Below are 17,427 nucleotides of genomic sequence, written 5' to 3'. Positions count from 1 at the left end.
CGTACAACTACATCAAACTGCTAAAACCGCAGCAATATGTGGCAGATCAGACCGTAAGGCAATGTGTTTTGGCCTACCCCTCTCGCTTTTTCTGCTGTCTGTTCTTTAACGCAAGGTTGAGGCGGCCACTGATGGCGGACTCGACGGTCAAAGCGCACCGCTGTAAGACAAGCTAGGGCTTGCTCTAGAACGTAGTAAAAGAAACTCGGAGAAATAGAAGGCCCTATGCCTAGTTTAGCCTAAAATATTCCTAACTGTGAAATTCGGACGAGCGCTATCAAGCCAGCAAGACGAAACAGGGCACTGCCAACGACGTGTGGCCAACTGCGGTGCAATGTGAAAGCACGCCGTTCCTTCTCTCGGGCCATCGGCAGACCGACCAGTGGCCTGCTAGAGGCCCTGGAAGAACGGAAAGAGCGAAGAGTGCCTGAGCACTGCGACAGCAGGCCATAAACCCATAGGGCAGTCAGTACTCAGTGCATCCAACCGTAAACAGACAGTGGTTTATTTAAACAACTACTCCAACCGGCGGATCGACGGCCGATAGCTACCTAGATCTTTTGAGTGAAAAGAAGTACTCCTAACAGCTTGAAGCGAATAAAACAAAAAATATATATCCTTTCGACAGGAAAATTGCTAAAAACGATACACACGTAGGAGTTTAGCTTTGGGGAGCATTTTGTGTCGTCGGTAACATTCGTATAGTGGCATTCGTCTGTTCTGTATTAATCTTTTTGCTGTGTGGCCTCTTTGTCTGTATCGTAAACATAAAAAAAGGAGAGGTTTGACTATCGTGGCTTGTTTCGTGTAAAATTGTTACTAATACTAATAAGAAGCGGATTAAGTTAGTTTGTTTCGATCATTGTGTTGATTTGAGACTGCAACGAGAATGGTGTTGAAGAGCTCGAACAAAATTAGTTCAACAATGTCCGTAAAGAAAACTACGTCAACCACGACAACGACCTCTTTTAGCCGAAGTCACGATGCTGGAGGCACTGAAAAAAAGGTAATTGAACAGGAGGGATCTATCAGGTGCGAAAAACGACTTCTGCGAGCATGTCTATTTTGGAGTGAGAGATGATAAAGTTTTAGTGTATTTTTCCGCAACCAAAGACGTAAGTTTCTTTGACGGGAATTCTACGCAACGAATAACTTACATAGAAAAAAATTAGACACACAACCGGAATTGGCAGCGGCATCGTTTGTTGTCTATTATCGAATTTATTGTACTCCGTGTGCATATGAAAGAAAAGTGTAAATTTCGTGATAGCTTTCTCCTTTATTCTACATTACGGTAAAGCGTTCCTCATTAGAGAAACGTATATGTCACTGCAAATACCACATACGTTTGGCTCCCTGAGAGGATACCTTCCTGATGATTTCCTATGAAGTATTTCCATCTATCTCAGTTGTTCTTTGGAGACTACATCTGCCAGTCTTCCCATCTGAGTAAAAATACATAACAATTGAAAACAGATGTTCATCATTCACATCACTCAAACCATTTCGCGTTCAGGGAAGTTTTGTCCGTTAAACCTATATATGTCTTTGCAAACGTGCGTGTGTTTCGTTCGTCTCTCCTTCTGGTTTCTTTTTTCTTCGTCTTAAAAACCTTCTCGTTTTTTTACATTAGTTCTATTTAATGGAAATTTTCGTTTTCTGGAAAAAGGGCGTCATACCTCAACCCGTTTCGAGCCGAACGAAGCAGAAAATGGCGCGTTTGCACCTGGCATGTAGCTTAAGCAATAACACCATGTTGTAACTACGGAATAACACCGCCAATAATAATATCGGCGTGAAGATGAAAAAAACATCTCTGTCTAAAATACATCTAGCTACAACGCTACTCTAATAGATTACCCTTGGGCGTAGCTGGCGAGTTAACAGTTGTGACTCAGGTAACTTTGACGGTGTCAGCCGTGTTCATCGTACTCTAGCATCCTAAGCAAGACGTAGCGCTCGTGCGTAGTCAGCAAACGTGCTACGGAGTGAAGCTGCCTCAGGAAGCTGAACAAAATATCCTACTTGGCTAAAAACTCTCGGTTTATCGCATGATTTCTCTTTTTAATATTCCGATTTAGACTAAATATTAGAACCTGATCGAGTAGCCAGAAACTTGAATTGCATTGAATTGAACCGAAACACATTTGTACATGTTCGAAAAATCTTTTATACTGCCTAGAGCTGAATATGGAAATCTTATGACCAATAAAAAAAAAAACGAGCCGTTTTGTGCTGCTAGAGAAATTGCTCTACGGCACCATTTTAATGATAACTGTCTGATCATTGAGTTTCTGATACAAGCGTTCCGAACACTTGTATCTCTAGAAGTATCATTCTATAATAGCGGCTTGATCGATTTTATTTGTGCCAGACCCATGATCGCAGCTAGATTGGCCAAGTGATCAGACGTATGCAACAATGCTGAACGGCACTACCGACAACTGACACGCTAAATCAAATGCTCTACTAATAGAAGCGCAAAGATAAATTCGTTGAAACAAAATTGCTTAGAAAATAATTTTAGAAAGTCGAGCTTCGACATCAATCTACGCCCAAAGCTTCAAACAGTTGAATTTGAGTAATTACAGTTGTCACTTTTATAGTGAATTTTACGTTGAGAAACAAAAATACGACTCGACCTCACGGCGTCTGCTTGCAAAATCTTCCTCGAATAGTCTGTACCCTGGCCTGCACCGTCATGCCATCACAGTAACGCGGATTAAATTGGTCTGCGCTTCCTAAGATATGCAACTTTAAGGACTAAATAGATATGCGGTAAAACAGCTACCTGACATTTAGGACACATTTGAATCATAGAAGAAAATCCTCCCCTGGTTCCTTTTGATGGCCCGATGAGCTTCCAGATTGGCTGCTTGCTGCTACCAGCTTTATCAGATAGCAAATACCTAAAAATGTACCGAAATATTGTTCTTTGAGTCCGAAAGCAGGTCCGCTTGAGCTGGGACCTGAAACTAATATGACGTCTGTCTGTGGTGCTAGACATAAGCAGGAATCCTATAGCCTATTGTTGGCCTGTGTTTCATCATTGTTTGGATCCTAGATAGTTATCGATTGCCGACATTAGGTTTAGATAATTCTGCTGCCTTTAGTGCACCCCGAATGTCCTTGTATTTCTATTTGTCTCCCAATTTTTACAGTAAAATTCCGATGAAATTCAATGAATCTGCTGTCAAGGCAGTGCCCGGGCGAGTCTGAACTCCACACAGAGAAGACCGCATTGGACAGGCAAAAAAAAAGAAAGATTCCAGTGCCTATACTTGTAGTATTCGAGTTTTACAAAGGTCCCAAATACAATCGGAATATTAAATATCGTGTTGTTTTTTCTCTATTATTTTTAAGAGGTTAATGTGCAAATCCCGTTTGCGAATGCCGGGCTCCTTTTTTTGGGGATTTGTCACGTTAATGCTGTGGCTTTAGCCAGCGCTTTTCCATTAGTTATTGTTCCATTAGTACACATTAAATTCTTATTTTCATCTGTTCCTAGTATATTGTGGTTGTGATGATGTAGGGGGGAATGTGTGCCCGGTGCTCTAGTCCTATTTCGACCTTTGTCCTTTATCGGTACAGAGGACGTTCTGCTGTCTACTAGTGCCTTCGCGTAGCAGATTCTATGACAAATGGCTAAACGAAAGTACAATCGTTTAATTGAAAGGTTGAGTCTTTTTTACAAGGCAATGCAAATGTGATTCTATGGCAATGACTATTAAAGATAGCTATATACGAAGAGTAAACGTCTTTTCTCTTAACACTGAAAAATAACGTTCTGTTTCACGTACAGAGGATTGCCGTAATTCAGTGCCACTGGAAGAATTTGATCATCGTCATTTATGAGTCTTACTAGCTCGCTTATAATAGTAAACACTGTTTATTTCACTGCACTATTACTCCTATTGGCCTGTCTGACTGACTGAGAACGCTATTGTTCCATTAAAGGAGTTGCCTTACGGGCAAGCAAACCAGTAGCGTTCGAGCTGCTCTTTTTCGGGTAGTTCAGCCATCCCTGCCACACAACAGAGACGAACCGGGCTTCGCTGCATTATAGCATAGTTTTACGGGGGCGATTGTTCAAGGAAGGGCTTTCACCATCTGTTTTCATCATGCTTACTCTTAGTACGGCTGCAGCTGTAGCCCCGCGTTATTTTTGCCACCACACCCGCTTCTTTTTATATTCCTCCTTCGTCGTTTTTTGACGAGCTTTTGTAAATAGCTAGGCAGGTAGTCAGCGCTCGTGTGTTCTTCAATGATATGTATCTCATATCTCATACCTCGTACCTATTCATCCATCCATCCATCCATCCATCCATCCACCATTCGTGAACAACAAGTAGATTGGCCTCGTTGTCAACTCAACTCGGTGGCTTTCATCTTTGGGGCTGCTGATACGACTTTCCATTATGTGCTCGCGACACAGCTCTCGGCGGTCGCCTACTTAGCACACATACATACACGAGCATATAGATAAATATACTAAGGCAAACAAACTAACATACACACACGCACATACAACAGAAACGTTAGTATTATGAATGACATCTTTACTGGGCACTTTTTTTTACTGTTATCGTTGTTGTTTGTTGTTGTTGTGATGAAAAAGACGAACAAAAAGGAGAAGAAGAAAGAGAAAACGGCGACCAAGTCACAGGCAAAAATGCCTTCGAGTGACAGATAAAGACTGCGGGTAGTAAAACAGTTTTGACGGGCGGTAAGCTGTCAGAGGCGTTACCTTATAAGACAATGTACACATGCACTTAGACATAAACTCAGTCAAAAACACGACGAACGTCGACAGGCCAACACACACAATCGCTGAAGAACGTAAGCATTACGTTGACGCTGTTTTATCGCGTCTGCCTTGCGATCAATAGCTAAGCGTTTCATGCAGCTGATTCCACTAGCCACACATGAGCTTTTTAAATAACGCAAACTGTGTTTTTTGCTCACAGTAGACTTCTAGCAGGAGGAATGACGAGAAAACGAAGATACCAGGCGTCTTCGTCTGCATCAAATGCATGATCAGGGAGGCGTCCGTGGCACCTAGTTTTATCGCATAGATAACGAACCCGGCAGAGACATGGCGGGTATATGACGAAAAAAGCCAAGGCCACTAATAACTACGTGCTGCTATGCTTGTGAGGTGATGAACATCGAGTTTTCATGTTTTTACAATCTTCTATAATATTTGATGGTGCCATTATACGATTTTCTATAATATATCTACCCTTTATTTATGTATATTTAATATACACACACAGACACAGAAAAAAACGGACGACTTGGACGTTATTTGACACTGTATGTGACTATATATTCCAAAATGAATTTACCTTTACATGGACTCCGAGGTATTACTCTTAGAATCGAAGCTGTGGGGTTCGAAATTCGGATAAGGTGAACTTAATAAAAAACTGATTAAAAGTAATACTTTCTTATACTTACATAATGAGGTTAGTAATCAATCATAAATTCGGGTAACATACCGTTCGACTTTTTTTATAATTTTTTATAAATATTCTCCAATAACCCGACAGACTTAATGAGGCTATCGCCCGGTCCCAAAAAAGGAATCACTTCTTATAGAATCTAAAAGAATAGCAGACAAGAACAACATTTTTTCTGTATGCGAAAAAATTCATGAAGATTACATGAACTTTAAAGTATGCCCCTAGTGACATACATATGGGTTTTCAAAATAGGGAATTGGGCCCAGTTCACTCTACGATTTTGGCTAATTTTTTTTAAAGAAATTTTTGAAGATCGACCTTTTTATATGAAGAAGAAAAACTATTCGAAGAAAGCGGGCTATAAGAAGAAAAGCTTTGATCTTTGTACACCACACGAATTACGATTTCGTACTTCTATCTGTAACGCTCTATAAAAATGCAATGAAATCAAGTCATTTCTTAGGCGGTTGATCACGGCTAGTGAAAAATAGGTTTCATACAATGATTATTGGCAAATCAAAAAATCAGATATGATCCAGAGTGACGCTAGGGGAGGGAATGCTATAAATTCGGTGGGACTGGAGAGGAATCGTGCATTATAAGTCGTTTCTGCTTGACAGAACGAGTAATTTCTCGGATTTCTATTGTCCACAACTATAACGAGCCACTGGACAAAATTGACTGCAACTAGTAAACTAAAAAACGTCGTCTTTTACAATGACAACGCCAGACCACATACATCTCTAACTGGCCGGAGAGACGCTGTAGATAGGAGATTTATTTCAGTGGTGTTCATTTTGTTTCAATGAAGGAATGCAAAATCACTAATAAAGTTTTGGCCTAGAAGCCATAGAAGTTTTACAGTGGTAGAGCCATGCTTTTACCAAAAAGATAGAAAGCCAATAGTTAAAATGGCATATATCTAGATTAAAAATGTAATTTTAAAATATGGAAAACATTTGCTTCAATATTAGCTTGAAAAAGGTCAATAGGTTTTTGATAACCCAAATAACTTCTATACGTACTATACTACGAACGAAAAAGGGTTTGCATATAAAGTTTAGTCGTTTTAAAAGCGGTTCTAACATTTTTTTGTGATTTTACGTGTAGCTTTGACTTTTGGAAAAAAATCCTGTAGTGAAAACTACCTTTCCAGCAAAACATTGTTTTAGACGAAAAAGTATAAAAAAAAATCTCTCGTGGGCTCCAATTTAAACCCGGAGGACAGCCATTCACGCGTACGGAGCTAAAAACCAAACGATATAGCTTCGTACAGCTTGGTGCTGATATACTAAAAAGATGCCACACATAAGGCAATTTAGCCTTTTTATTTTTCATTCTTTGGTAGTTTTCTTCTTCTTCTTCTTCATTCTTTTGGTAAAAAGCTGCAAATGGCCTTGCTTATCTAAGCCTGTTGACCTTATGCGGTATTTCGTCCAACACGATGCAGTAGACCGTTTGAAGGCTGTGTTATTTTTGATTTTTACATGCTATTCTAACGAAAGGCGCAAATTCTATGAAGGCGTTCTATGAAGTTCGGTTTATGTGCTTACAATACGTTTTCGGGCAATGTTTTAATAAGAGTTTGTGAAATTCCTCAGAGTAAAAACACTTGTGCTTTGAAATATCTACACAAAAACAAATCATCAAAAAGAAGTTCGTTTTTTTTTCTAGGCGGCGGCTGAGAACTTCCGAAAGGCACCTATGTTTGTACATTATCCATCCGCTTGGTTTCTCGAGGATAACGCAGGACCATCTTGATTACGATACCAGCAAGGCACAATCAACACAGGAAAACGCGACAGCTATCACAAGGTCATATCATGACTAGCAGATGATAATAGAATATGTCAAAGTTTTCCCTTAGTCGGGTCTCGAACAGTTACGACGAATTTGAGTTTAGCATTCGGCTTCAAACTAAACAAGTTTCACTTCGTTTCATTTTAGATTGCAAAACGTAACACCATCATTTTTGGTAGCTTCCGGCGCTTACATATGGTGCGTGTAATGTGTGGTCCTTCGTACCAGACGTGTTTAGATCTAAAATGAAAAAACATATAATTGTTCTAATGAACAATTTTCGCTGTGGCCAGGTTTCATAGTTCTGCAGTACTAAGCAAGCAAATAAGTCCATAAAATTTTGATAATCGTTTTACGTGAATCGGGGTGTTACATCCTTTCTGATTGCGTATAGTAAGTTATATGTTAGATATTGATTACGCCAGATTCTAACCTTTTCCTTGCAGCGATTAGACAGATTTTCTTCTTTACATTTGTCCTGTACCTGCTCATTGCTCCAGCGATTTACAGTAAGAGGCCAGTTAGAGCATTGAATGCAGTCAGATCTCTAACGTGCCGTACAAATTATCGTTCGTTCCATCGTGCATGCGATTTCTCATAACGCGTTACTTATTCATATCGATCAGACGACAGAAGTTAAAGATTCTAGTTCAGACTAAAGGTATGAAAAATCTGTAAGCGTCTTAGGTGGATCTCTGCAAAGCAGACCCGTTGGTCCTATATATATATATGGATACAGCTGAAAATCAGGACACTAGAGTCCTATTAGCAATAGAAAGATTGTCTCCCCCGAAGCTACATATGAAGAACGCGTATTAGATATCTACTGTGCGATAATACTAACGTACTTAATATTGATAATAATAACAATAATTAACGCACGTAGCTTGGGACAAATAAAGCATAAATTGCACAATATATTTTTCTGCTCGTATCTAGAGGGAGAAGCGACAAAATTTGGTAGATCTTTCGTAGGTCGCATAATGTAAAAGATTCTCGTAACGTTCCTTCTGCCACTTTTTTAGCTTTGCAAAACAACTAAACAATGCGAGGGATACATTTTTGACCCATCTACAAATCGTGTTAGTTTGCATTACCATTCGATAACAGATAAGTGCCAGGAGACAACAGGCTGGAAACGAGGAACGCGTTTATTACAGCCACCTTCGTAGAAGGTCAGTGATGTTATACTTTTTTGATAGGACAGGCTTGAATATGACAAGCCGCCTAGTGTCGGACGCTGTTGTGCACGAGCTTTATATTGATTTACTAAGTATGTACCAAGCTAGTTAAAATAGAAATTCACGGAAACGAGTATGCTTTAATCTGAGTAGACGGAACACGTTCATGCGGCTCCCATCGAAGATGGTCAGTAGGTGACCTCAGGCTAAGTACAGCCTTCGACGATAACAACGACATATGCTTTATCCCAAGAAAATCGGTCGATTGTTTCTTATTTAGGCCGTTACGCGTAATATGTGTAGCTTCGCAATCAATGCAGTGTTATTTTCTTTGTTTATTCGGATACTGCCATATTGTACTCTACAAGCGTATTAGACTCAGACTTCATCTGTGTAGACGTTTTCCATGCGAACTCGCGTATCTAGAAATGGCTATTTGACTGTTACCTAACGAGGTATTCAGCTCAAGCCACCGGCAAGTAGCAAATAGTCGCCTCGCCATAGGCTCAACTTGGCTCGTCTATGACCTTTACCTAATCAGCCTCCGTTGCAAACCACCACCGTTGCTTTTTCCCAGAGGAGCATTGGAAAAGAAAATGTTTTGCCTCCTATCGAAAGCGATTATTATCTGGCGAATTCGGGCTTAGGGTTTTGTTTCGCGCAGCAAAAGCTGTTTACGTGTGCTATTCACAAGTGGGACGGCTGTTTTGGGAGAGGTAACCTAACAGAGGGGGCTGAACGTCGCCTCTTTAGTTCTTTCTCCTCTCATAGTCAGGGAACTTTCACATCACATCAGATGATTGGGTTTGAAAATTTTCTTTTTGCCAAATGACCCTTTGGAGATTATCGCGGTGAATCCTTTGATTGTGTAGCGCTGGTGCACCAGTCGTGGCCTGTTGATCTGCTTCCTATCATGCCTTGGTTTCATCAACAGCCCCTACGTGGTCTACATTTAGTGCAAGTCTTCGAAGTGGTCACCAAGTAGCGAGACGTTCCTGTGTTGAAATGGCAACCAAGCTACCACGACGCGTCGGGGTCGTGGGTCTTTTCATTGGATGGACTGTGTACTGGATAGCATAGTCCTTAGCACAAAATGCTAATTTACCTCCGTGAGCTCGTTGTTACTCTCGATATTTGCGATAAGGCTGTTTCGCCGGAAGCATGGAACAAAGGAGATTCATGCCGGCTACAAGAACTGAATTGTGACATGCTGTAGCGTTCGATTAGGCTGAGCGAAAAAATTGTAAAAGGCTCAAAGAAAAGTCAATTAGAACACCAATACTTTGGGTGAAGAAAGGACCAGATATGTTCTACGCTACAAGCTTCCTCAGGTGTTTCTTTTCCGAAGCAACCTTAGTGTAAAGCTGCGGAATACCAAGAGGCTCCTGTGTTGTTTAGTTATTTCCTAATTATTTAATATAAGCTTTCCTCGATCTATGTTAACGTAATGTATGGTGTGATATTACGTATGCTGACACATCGGCAAATTTGTCGCCATTCAGGACCTCATCGTCCACTTGGACGTTCTAATGCAGCGCGAATTAACTCAGCAGTCTAAAATAGAGATGATCTTTCTTGATAGATAGTGTCGTAGGAATTTTAAGAACGATTCGCCCAAAGGTAAACGGAGTAGCGGAAAGCCTGATTTCAACGTTTACGCCACTCGAGCTTTAGTTTGCTGTAGAAACGCTAGTTCGAAGGAAGTTTGTTTTTCTCGCTTAGTTTTCTTTTTTTACCAGTGTTGTCATAGTAAATCAAGCCAGAAATCCTATAATATATAGTTATATACACAGTATTCATTTGAAAAAAATGTTTTCACTTTTTTTTTTTTTACTTCACAGGGGCATTTGTATACATCTTCCTCTTACCCACTTGAGTCATTCTCGGAAACGAATATTGTCATCGTAGTTCGTCTGGAAAATTGTTTCAGAAGTTCAGAAATGTCGGCACATGCATAGATTGTTACCGTAGCATGTCAACGATATGTGCATCGAGCGTAAATAAAGTGAGCGTACTGAATTCGATCGTAAGATATCATTATGGGAAGATCACTGAAATCAACAACAGCTTTCTAGGACATGCTCGCCTGAAGAGCTTCCCCAGTGATAAGGAAGCGCTTCTGCTTTCTGTTTGATTCCCAAAGACCTTCTGACCAGTCAGAAGGTGATGTCAGACCAGTGTTCCTTCGTTTTGGTGTTGAGAGATTTGGCGAAAGTCAGCTTAAATCAGAAAGTTTCACCTGTTGTCAGGGGAAAAAATACACAGTTTCATTATTAGTTCCATAGGTAGCAAGTACGAAAGGTAAAAAACACAGGAATGCATTTACGTGTAGGTATTACAAAATTAAGTCATTTCGTACCATCTTTTCCATAGTACTTCGAAAATCGGCAATAGAACACATCTCCTGGCAAAGCCGGATTCTTCCCGGAAAATATTTTCCAGAAAACGGTTCTTGCATTGGACACGTGGGGACGAAGAGATAAGGGTGCATTATGTACAACCGTGAGAGAGGAAACGATTGGAATGGTGACAAAAAATGGCTTATGCTGTTTTAACGCTTATATCTTATGCAGTATTAGACCAAACTTAACCAGCTAAACTTTGGTATGTCAATATTTCTAAAGATCTGTTACACTTGTTCCATAAACCTTGAATGAAGTATGCGATTAAACGAAATACTAACGCGCTTTATTTCCAGCCTAACGTCACATCTTCACACGAATCCTCAGATCACAATCTTGTCCGCCTTTAACAAAATAAGAAGATATATGTTCTATCAATCAAATCTACGTAGGCGGTAACGCAGCGCCGGTTTAGAGAAATTCCTATCGACACATAGTAGTAAATTCTGTAGGTGAAAATTTCATCACTTCGCCGGCAACGGTAGTTAACACAAAACGGTCGTGATCAGTGCCGACCTCAGCAATGACCCACCCACAGCCTATTGAATGAATGGGTTGGGTTTTGAGTAGTTGATTACTTAACTGTAAACTTATTCGCGCCTTTCAATCGAGATCTGCAGCTTTCGCCAAGTTCACTGCAGCACTCGAGGGCATTGTATGTACACAGCTAAGCAGCTGAAATACACTACGAGACAAAGAGACGATAATTCTTCAAAGGGCCTGACTCTATTTACGACTAAGTACCTTGTCTTAATCGTGTGACACACAGGTTTTGTTCTATTTAATACAACATATAAACAAATACAAACGCAATAGAGACGCTCACAGCGTCATAACAACACAGCTCAGAGCGACTCACTCGTCGCTGTGTTGTTTTTCGCACATTAAGTGAAAATGGGCCAGGTCACAATAGTCCTTTAAGGAAATAGGCCATCGTGCGGCAACAGCCACTACGCAAGTATATGGTATCTTCTTTCATCTATTCTGCGTGTCAGTGGTCGTTCAAAATGGCACCAATGGGCTAATCATGTCTGCCTGATTTGGTGAGTTGATATACATAGATGGCAAGAAGTCGACTATACGTATATACATATATATATATATATAGTATATATATATATACTGCAACATTTGCACCGTAACATGGAAACGGGTATCGGTCGCAGTTCATGTTGATATATATTAAAATTGTATTTAAATAGTACGCACCCATTGAAATCGCGGTGGTTCACTGTGGGCATTCCTATTTTATGGAGACTGAAAAACACAGATTCACCTACACAGACTAAAAATGTACTTATCAATCAACAAACAGAGTCTTGTTTCGCAAAGCGAATAATCCAGAGCTATGTCACTAGGGAAAGAAACCTGTTCTTCTAGCCGATGATTTTGTGTGCTCGAAAAAACACTGTGTATCCGATGCAAAGCGACGCTTATCGGAATCATCGTAGGCTGGAAACAACACTAGGCTTATAGTTGGCTAAGACATAAGACATAAAAGGAAACCTGTTGTTTTCGTGAAAGGCTATTTTTGCTTAGGTGAAAACTAAAGTCAAGGCCTACTGTGGAACTACGCGTTCGGCCTGCTTAACGCCTCCATAGAATACGTACGGCATATTTTACCGACGTCAGCGCTGATTGTTAACACTCGTTAAATTCACACATATCCTAGTCCCCATAAACGCTTATGGCAATCCTGAATGTACCTCGAAAGCCATTTTCCAATAGAGGGTGTATGGCAAGGCAGTTCTTTACCCGACCTCGTAACACATGCCATCATTATTGAACTTCTTAGCCAACCAGGATCTACTCACTCGTATAAGCGAAGGCATTTTTGTGGGAACGGCTGATCTATGTCGAGCCACGGAATGATTACCGGTTGAAAAATTCGGCCGGCAACTATGATGAACTATTATGGAGTTGCGGATGGAGTTTGGCCTGGTGGGTTGTGATTCAAACTGATTATATACTCACTAAGTAAGGGGATGGCTTTAGCGGTGAACGTCGACGCTGTTTCGACAAAGCGTTGAGACGCTCTACTGTTCTGGCGCCGTATCCGTGCTACTGTTCGTATTCAGGGGTTACGGCTCAACGCCCAACATCAGTACTTACGCCCCCACAGCAACGGCAGTTGTTAATATCGTGCTAAATGTGGCTGGCTATACCCCGAAAGCGCTCCAGCGTGTAACGCTGCTTGAGATGGTCCTCAATGGACATTGGACTGGTTATAGGGAAGGTCAATCGGCTACTGTTTTGTCGGATTTATCCACGCCAGTGAATAACAATGGCGGCAATAACAATCACAACGATAAAAAGGCCGCCCCAAGGGACATCCGCACAAAGATAGTAGCTATGCGCTAAGGGACAGACATATCTGTGCTACGAAAGTCGGTGTAGCTAATTTAAGCTTACAGGTGGGATTAATTCCTGTAAAGTAAAACGAGTCCCTTTTTTTTCTAACATTCTCAGTAACGCAAACGTATTGATAATAATAGAAATACACATTTAAGTATCATAACTTGCGTGAAGTCAATAGCTTATATGAAGGCTTGCTTTCCAAATAGCTTTTACACGCCAATTTGAATAAACATTGTGTTTATTTTAGCTTCTGCTGTGTGTCAAGCCTGAAGCTTGACTCAGATATGCAACATTTATCTTTCCTTTACCATATACAGGGAGATGCTATAAAATATGAACGTTTTGCAACAATTTGGAAAACCACAGAGTTCAATTATCGGTACATACGATCATGCTATGGAAATTAGCGTGTTTTCATGTTTTCGCGTTAAGCAGTATATTGCACTGAAATTTAGCATAGTGTGTACGATTAAATTGAAATCGATTACCTACCCGTAAAATGGTTGATTTCTAAATATTTTCCAAGAAAAGAAAAGTTCATTATCACCAAGGCACGTAGCGGTACGTGTCAATTTATCTATCACTTCCTTCAACAATGAACGAGAAAGCTATTCGTCTACGTAATAATAGAAAGCAAGTATATGATTCTTCTAAAAATTGCATGGAAGCGTCTATGCATGTGCGTGCATACGCGTGTGTCGAAGCGAGAGGAGATCGCTCCGGCTGAGACACAATTTCCAATAACTATCTTGCACAGACTTTGTGATTGTCCGTCGTTGATTCGTGATTGGACGTGGTCGTCGCCTTCCCCGTAACGGCAGCAGGCTACCAGCCAAGCACAAGAGGTACGTCATTTACTCATAGCGTTATTGTTATCGTGATTGTTATTATTATGATTAGGGTATTCTAGCATTGGCTTGACGATCAGTCCCCATTTGTCACACACGTTGGCGCTGAAACTGACTGCTTGGCTATGTATCCATGATGCTGAAGTTGGCGCTAACTTGGACAGAAACGGATGACGTTGTGATCCATCTTCTGTGGCACGATCAACGAAAGCGCCGAGCTGACGTCGTGATCTCGAGCTGTCGAGTCAACTATTCACAAGCGCCTATCATTGTAGGTGTTGTAGCTGCTGAACTGGCGATAGAAATGTAGGCAACGGTTAATGTACTGTTGCTCCTACAATCGTCTATGCCGCTCTTCATGATGCTGATCTTACCATTACATGGACTGCTGTCTGTACTAGCTTAAGTAGTGATGATGGCGGTGACTCAATAGCTCCCGTATGTACACACAGTTTTCCACAATGGCTCACTGAATGACCACATGTACTCTGACTTCATTTTGAATGGTCGCACAACGCTCACGTTTTGAGGGCAACGTGCTCAGCCAATACCAGAAGCACTGACAATTATCCTACAGTCGTAATGGCGTGGCTGTGCGTAACGTATTTGATTCGTTCCGTTGGTTTTGTATGACGAATAGAGAAAATTGGACGGGGGAAGTCTTTGCGTTGACCAGTATGCCATAAGCAAGCGTGATTTATTCAGTATTGTGCCAATTTTTTATGTCTGAATTTTTGACGAATTTCAATAGTTGTTTTTCTTTTCATGAAATTGTTGCTATCTACAATAAATTATACGGACCGAAGTGATTAGTGCCTTCAAGTAGGGTTCGTTTCTATGTCCTTATGGTATACCAGTATCGTTATACGCTTTGCTGACGTTCGCCTTATTTATAGATTAATTATCATAGCTTTTATACATCATACTTGATGTTTTTGCAGGCTTCTGTTTCTCTAGGACATATACTCATACAAAATCAAGGGGCATCTTCGGTTTGCTTCAGCGACTTTTTAAACCTCATGTCGAATGAGGGCTGCGCTTCCATGAGTGCGCATACGTTCTCGTATGAAGCAGCAGCTTTTATATGGTGCGCGCCAGCTGACTGCTGGGGTTCCACTGTAGGTCAACCAGCGGAAATGGTACGGACACCGCCATTATTCGGAATGAATGAGCTGAACATGAATGTGGTGTGACACCATGGTACGATGCACATCCTCCGAAGTTGAATCGCTTCCATATCTAAGCCACGCGGATGCACCGGTGGTGATGCCATTGGTGAAAAATCCGACGGAGCGATATTGCACCGGGAAACCCTCTCAGTGGCTAGCTGATAAGTCGGCCGGTGGTTAGGACGGTAGCAGCGACTATAGACATCGAAAGGGCGTGGAGGGATTCAGCCTTATGTTTTCAAAGAGATAGATGTAACGTAAAACGCAACAAATAACAACACGCAGCTCACGATCGCGTTGTTGACCTGACTAAAGATGCAGCAAAACCTGCCACAGAGGCTTGTGCGGCACTGAGTCTTGACGACCGCTCTCTAGACTGACTGCAATGGTAGACTGAAGTGCGTACTCCCAATACCGTTGGAAGCACTGGGGACATTCTCATCAGCAGGTCCGACCAGCGCCTCACGAATACATCGGAGTGCTTTAAATGCTCAGTGTGTAGCAATACGTATTTGTAATATCAAAACTCATTCCAACTCGCAGCTTTCCGGATGCTGGTGACGTTGTCAATGTCTTCTGTGCGTGACCAGCTGTACGTTTATTCTGCACGTGTGCACTGTTTGATTTGTATGTCTGAACTATGACCGCATGGATGTTTGTTAGTGATGACTATATGTAGGCGGCAGAAAGATTAACAAAATGATTATTCTAAACTTCTCGAACCACATTAGTCAAATGATATTATTGCCTTGTGAAAGTACAACTAAACTACGCCAATCGATCTAGGCAATAGATCATAGCTGATGTAACGAGGCGAATGACTGAGAAGGACCATGAATATATATTGACCGCCCTCGATCTACTGAAGAGGAACTTCTATAGGTTGGCTTTAGTTACCTTTGTGTTGTTAGTTGACTTCAAATCGTTTCGAGCATACCCCCTCTCACAATTTCCGACTTTTTCAGTATAACACCGTCTAGCCTACCGGAGTTTTTTTCTTCGGCCTTAAGGGATAAGAACGGCTCTTATTATATGTATACTTCACGATCCGTGAACCATTACGGGCGTCTCATTTTGTCCAATCAGTGAATCGATTTAACAACAGATTTAATGACCCACTCTAGTCCCGGATGTCCTTAGTGGGATGGCCTGTGCTTGAGTGCCGGGTGTGCACTGACGTTAAGGGAAAAATGGAACATAAAACCGGGAAAGTCAATGAGGAAAAATAAAATCTAGTCTCGCACTCGATCGCACGAAAGGGAGACACAGAGGTCTAGAAAGTGATGTCCATGTTGAAGGGGGTGTTGCCGATTGTATGTTTCTGGCTGCGTTGGGTGTTGTCGCCTATTTTGGTGTAAATGTGGGGCGGGTCTCTGAAGCTACATGGCCTATGTGGGGTTGATATCGAATGGTTTCGTCTCAATTCGCTCCGATCGCCCAGTTGGTCATTGGCAACAGTATCGTGCTGAAATAGAGCCGTAGCTCCGTTTATATCACATCAGTGCCTTTGTAACAGCAAACTGATGTAAGCTGTGTTGAAGTGACTGTTATCGCGTGCAGCGTCACGTGTGCATGCGTATAGCGAGTAGTGAATTTTCAAGAGTGGAATTTAATATTTGGATTGTTCCCATGCAGAAGGCCCGGAAGATGCTGAAGTGGTCAAGGAAAATCAAATACTTGGTACGTTATCAGCACTATAAGATTGTACATGTTTGGCTCCATGTTTATGTAACCCTGCTAACAGCTGCGCTGAAAGAAGTGGCTGTGTAACGAAAATTAAGTGAAATTCACTAAATAATTTTTCAGCCATTGTTTTCTCGTTTCTATATAGTCATGTTTATATTCGATGCAGTGCCATATTCCTTTATGGGTTAAATCTCATATGGTTACGTATCTATCGTAGACAGCGCTCCGGTCAAAGAGGTGCGACTGAATACGGTATTCTGTTGTTGTAACACCAATTATTAATGCTGATTGTTATACTTCAGTATTGACCAAACGAAACTTGTCACGAAAAGTAAGTTAACTCGCACATACCTAACGTTGTATAATATATTGCACGTCAATTCTCACAGCGCATTCTTAAAACAGTCGAAATAGCTTCTTTCGGAAGGATACGCATAAGTCCAAGCCGATTTTTTTCTAAGTTTTCTCAAATGTTAGCATCCCTCTCAACTGACTAGAGATCATCCTATATTGGGCTG

General features: G+C 41.2%; 1 protein-coding gene across 9 annotated transcripts in view; it reads left to right on the top strand.

Annotated features, from left to right (window-relative positions):
* The first annotated feature begins 397 nt into the window (after positions 1-397).
* Positions 398-17,427, top strand: part of LOC111246034 (uncharacterized) — a 130,001-nt gene continuing 112,971 nt past the window's right edge. For 4 of the 9 annotated variants that reach the window (XR_002671557.2, XM_022795224.2, XM_022795226.2 and 1 more), the window contains exon 1: positions 405-1,006. Coding sequence is in view for 8 of the 9 variants with exons in the window: in XM_022795224.2 (XP_022650959.1) it covers positions 890-1,006 (117 nt within the window). In the remaining variant the exon portion in view is untranslated. Of the gene's footprint in view, positions 1,007-17,427 lie in introns of all 9 variants that reach the window. The other 5 variants (XM_022795228.2, XM_022795231.2, XM_022795229.2 and 2 more) reach the window with 4 other exon arrangements.

The sequence above is a fragment of the Varroa destructor genome, unplaced genomic scaffold (assembly GCF_002443255.2).
Source record: "Varroa destructor unplaced genomic scaffold, Vdes_3.0 BEIS01000002.1, whole genome shotgun sequence".
Taxonomy (NCBI): domain Eukaryota; kingdom Metazoa; phylum Arthropoda; class Arachnida; order Mesostigmata; family Varroidae; genus Varroa; species Varroa destructor.
The sequence above is the reverse complement of the archived record's forward strand: the minus strand, read 5'-3'. Positions and strand labels throughout refer to the sequence as shown.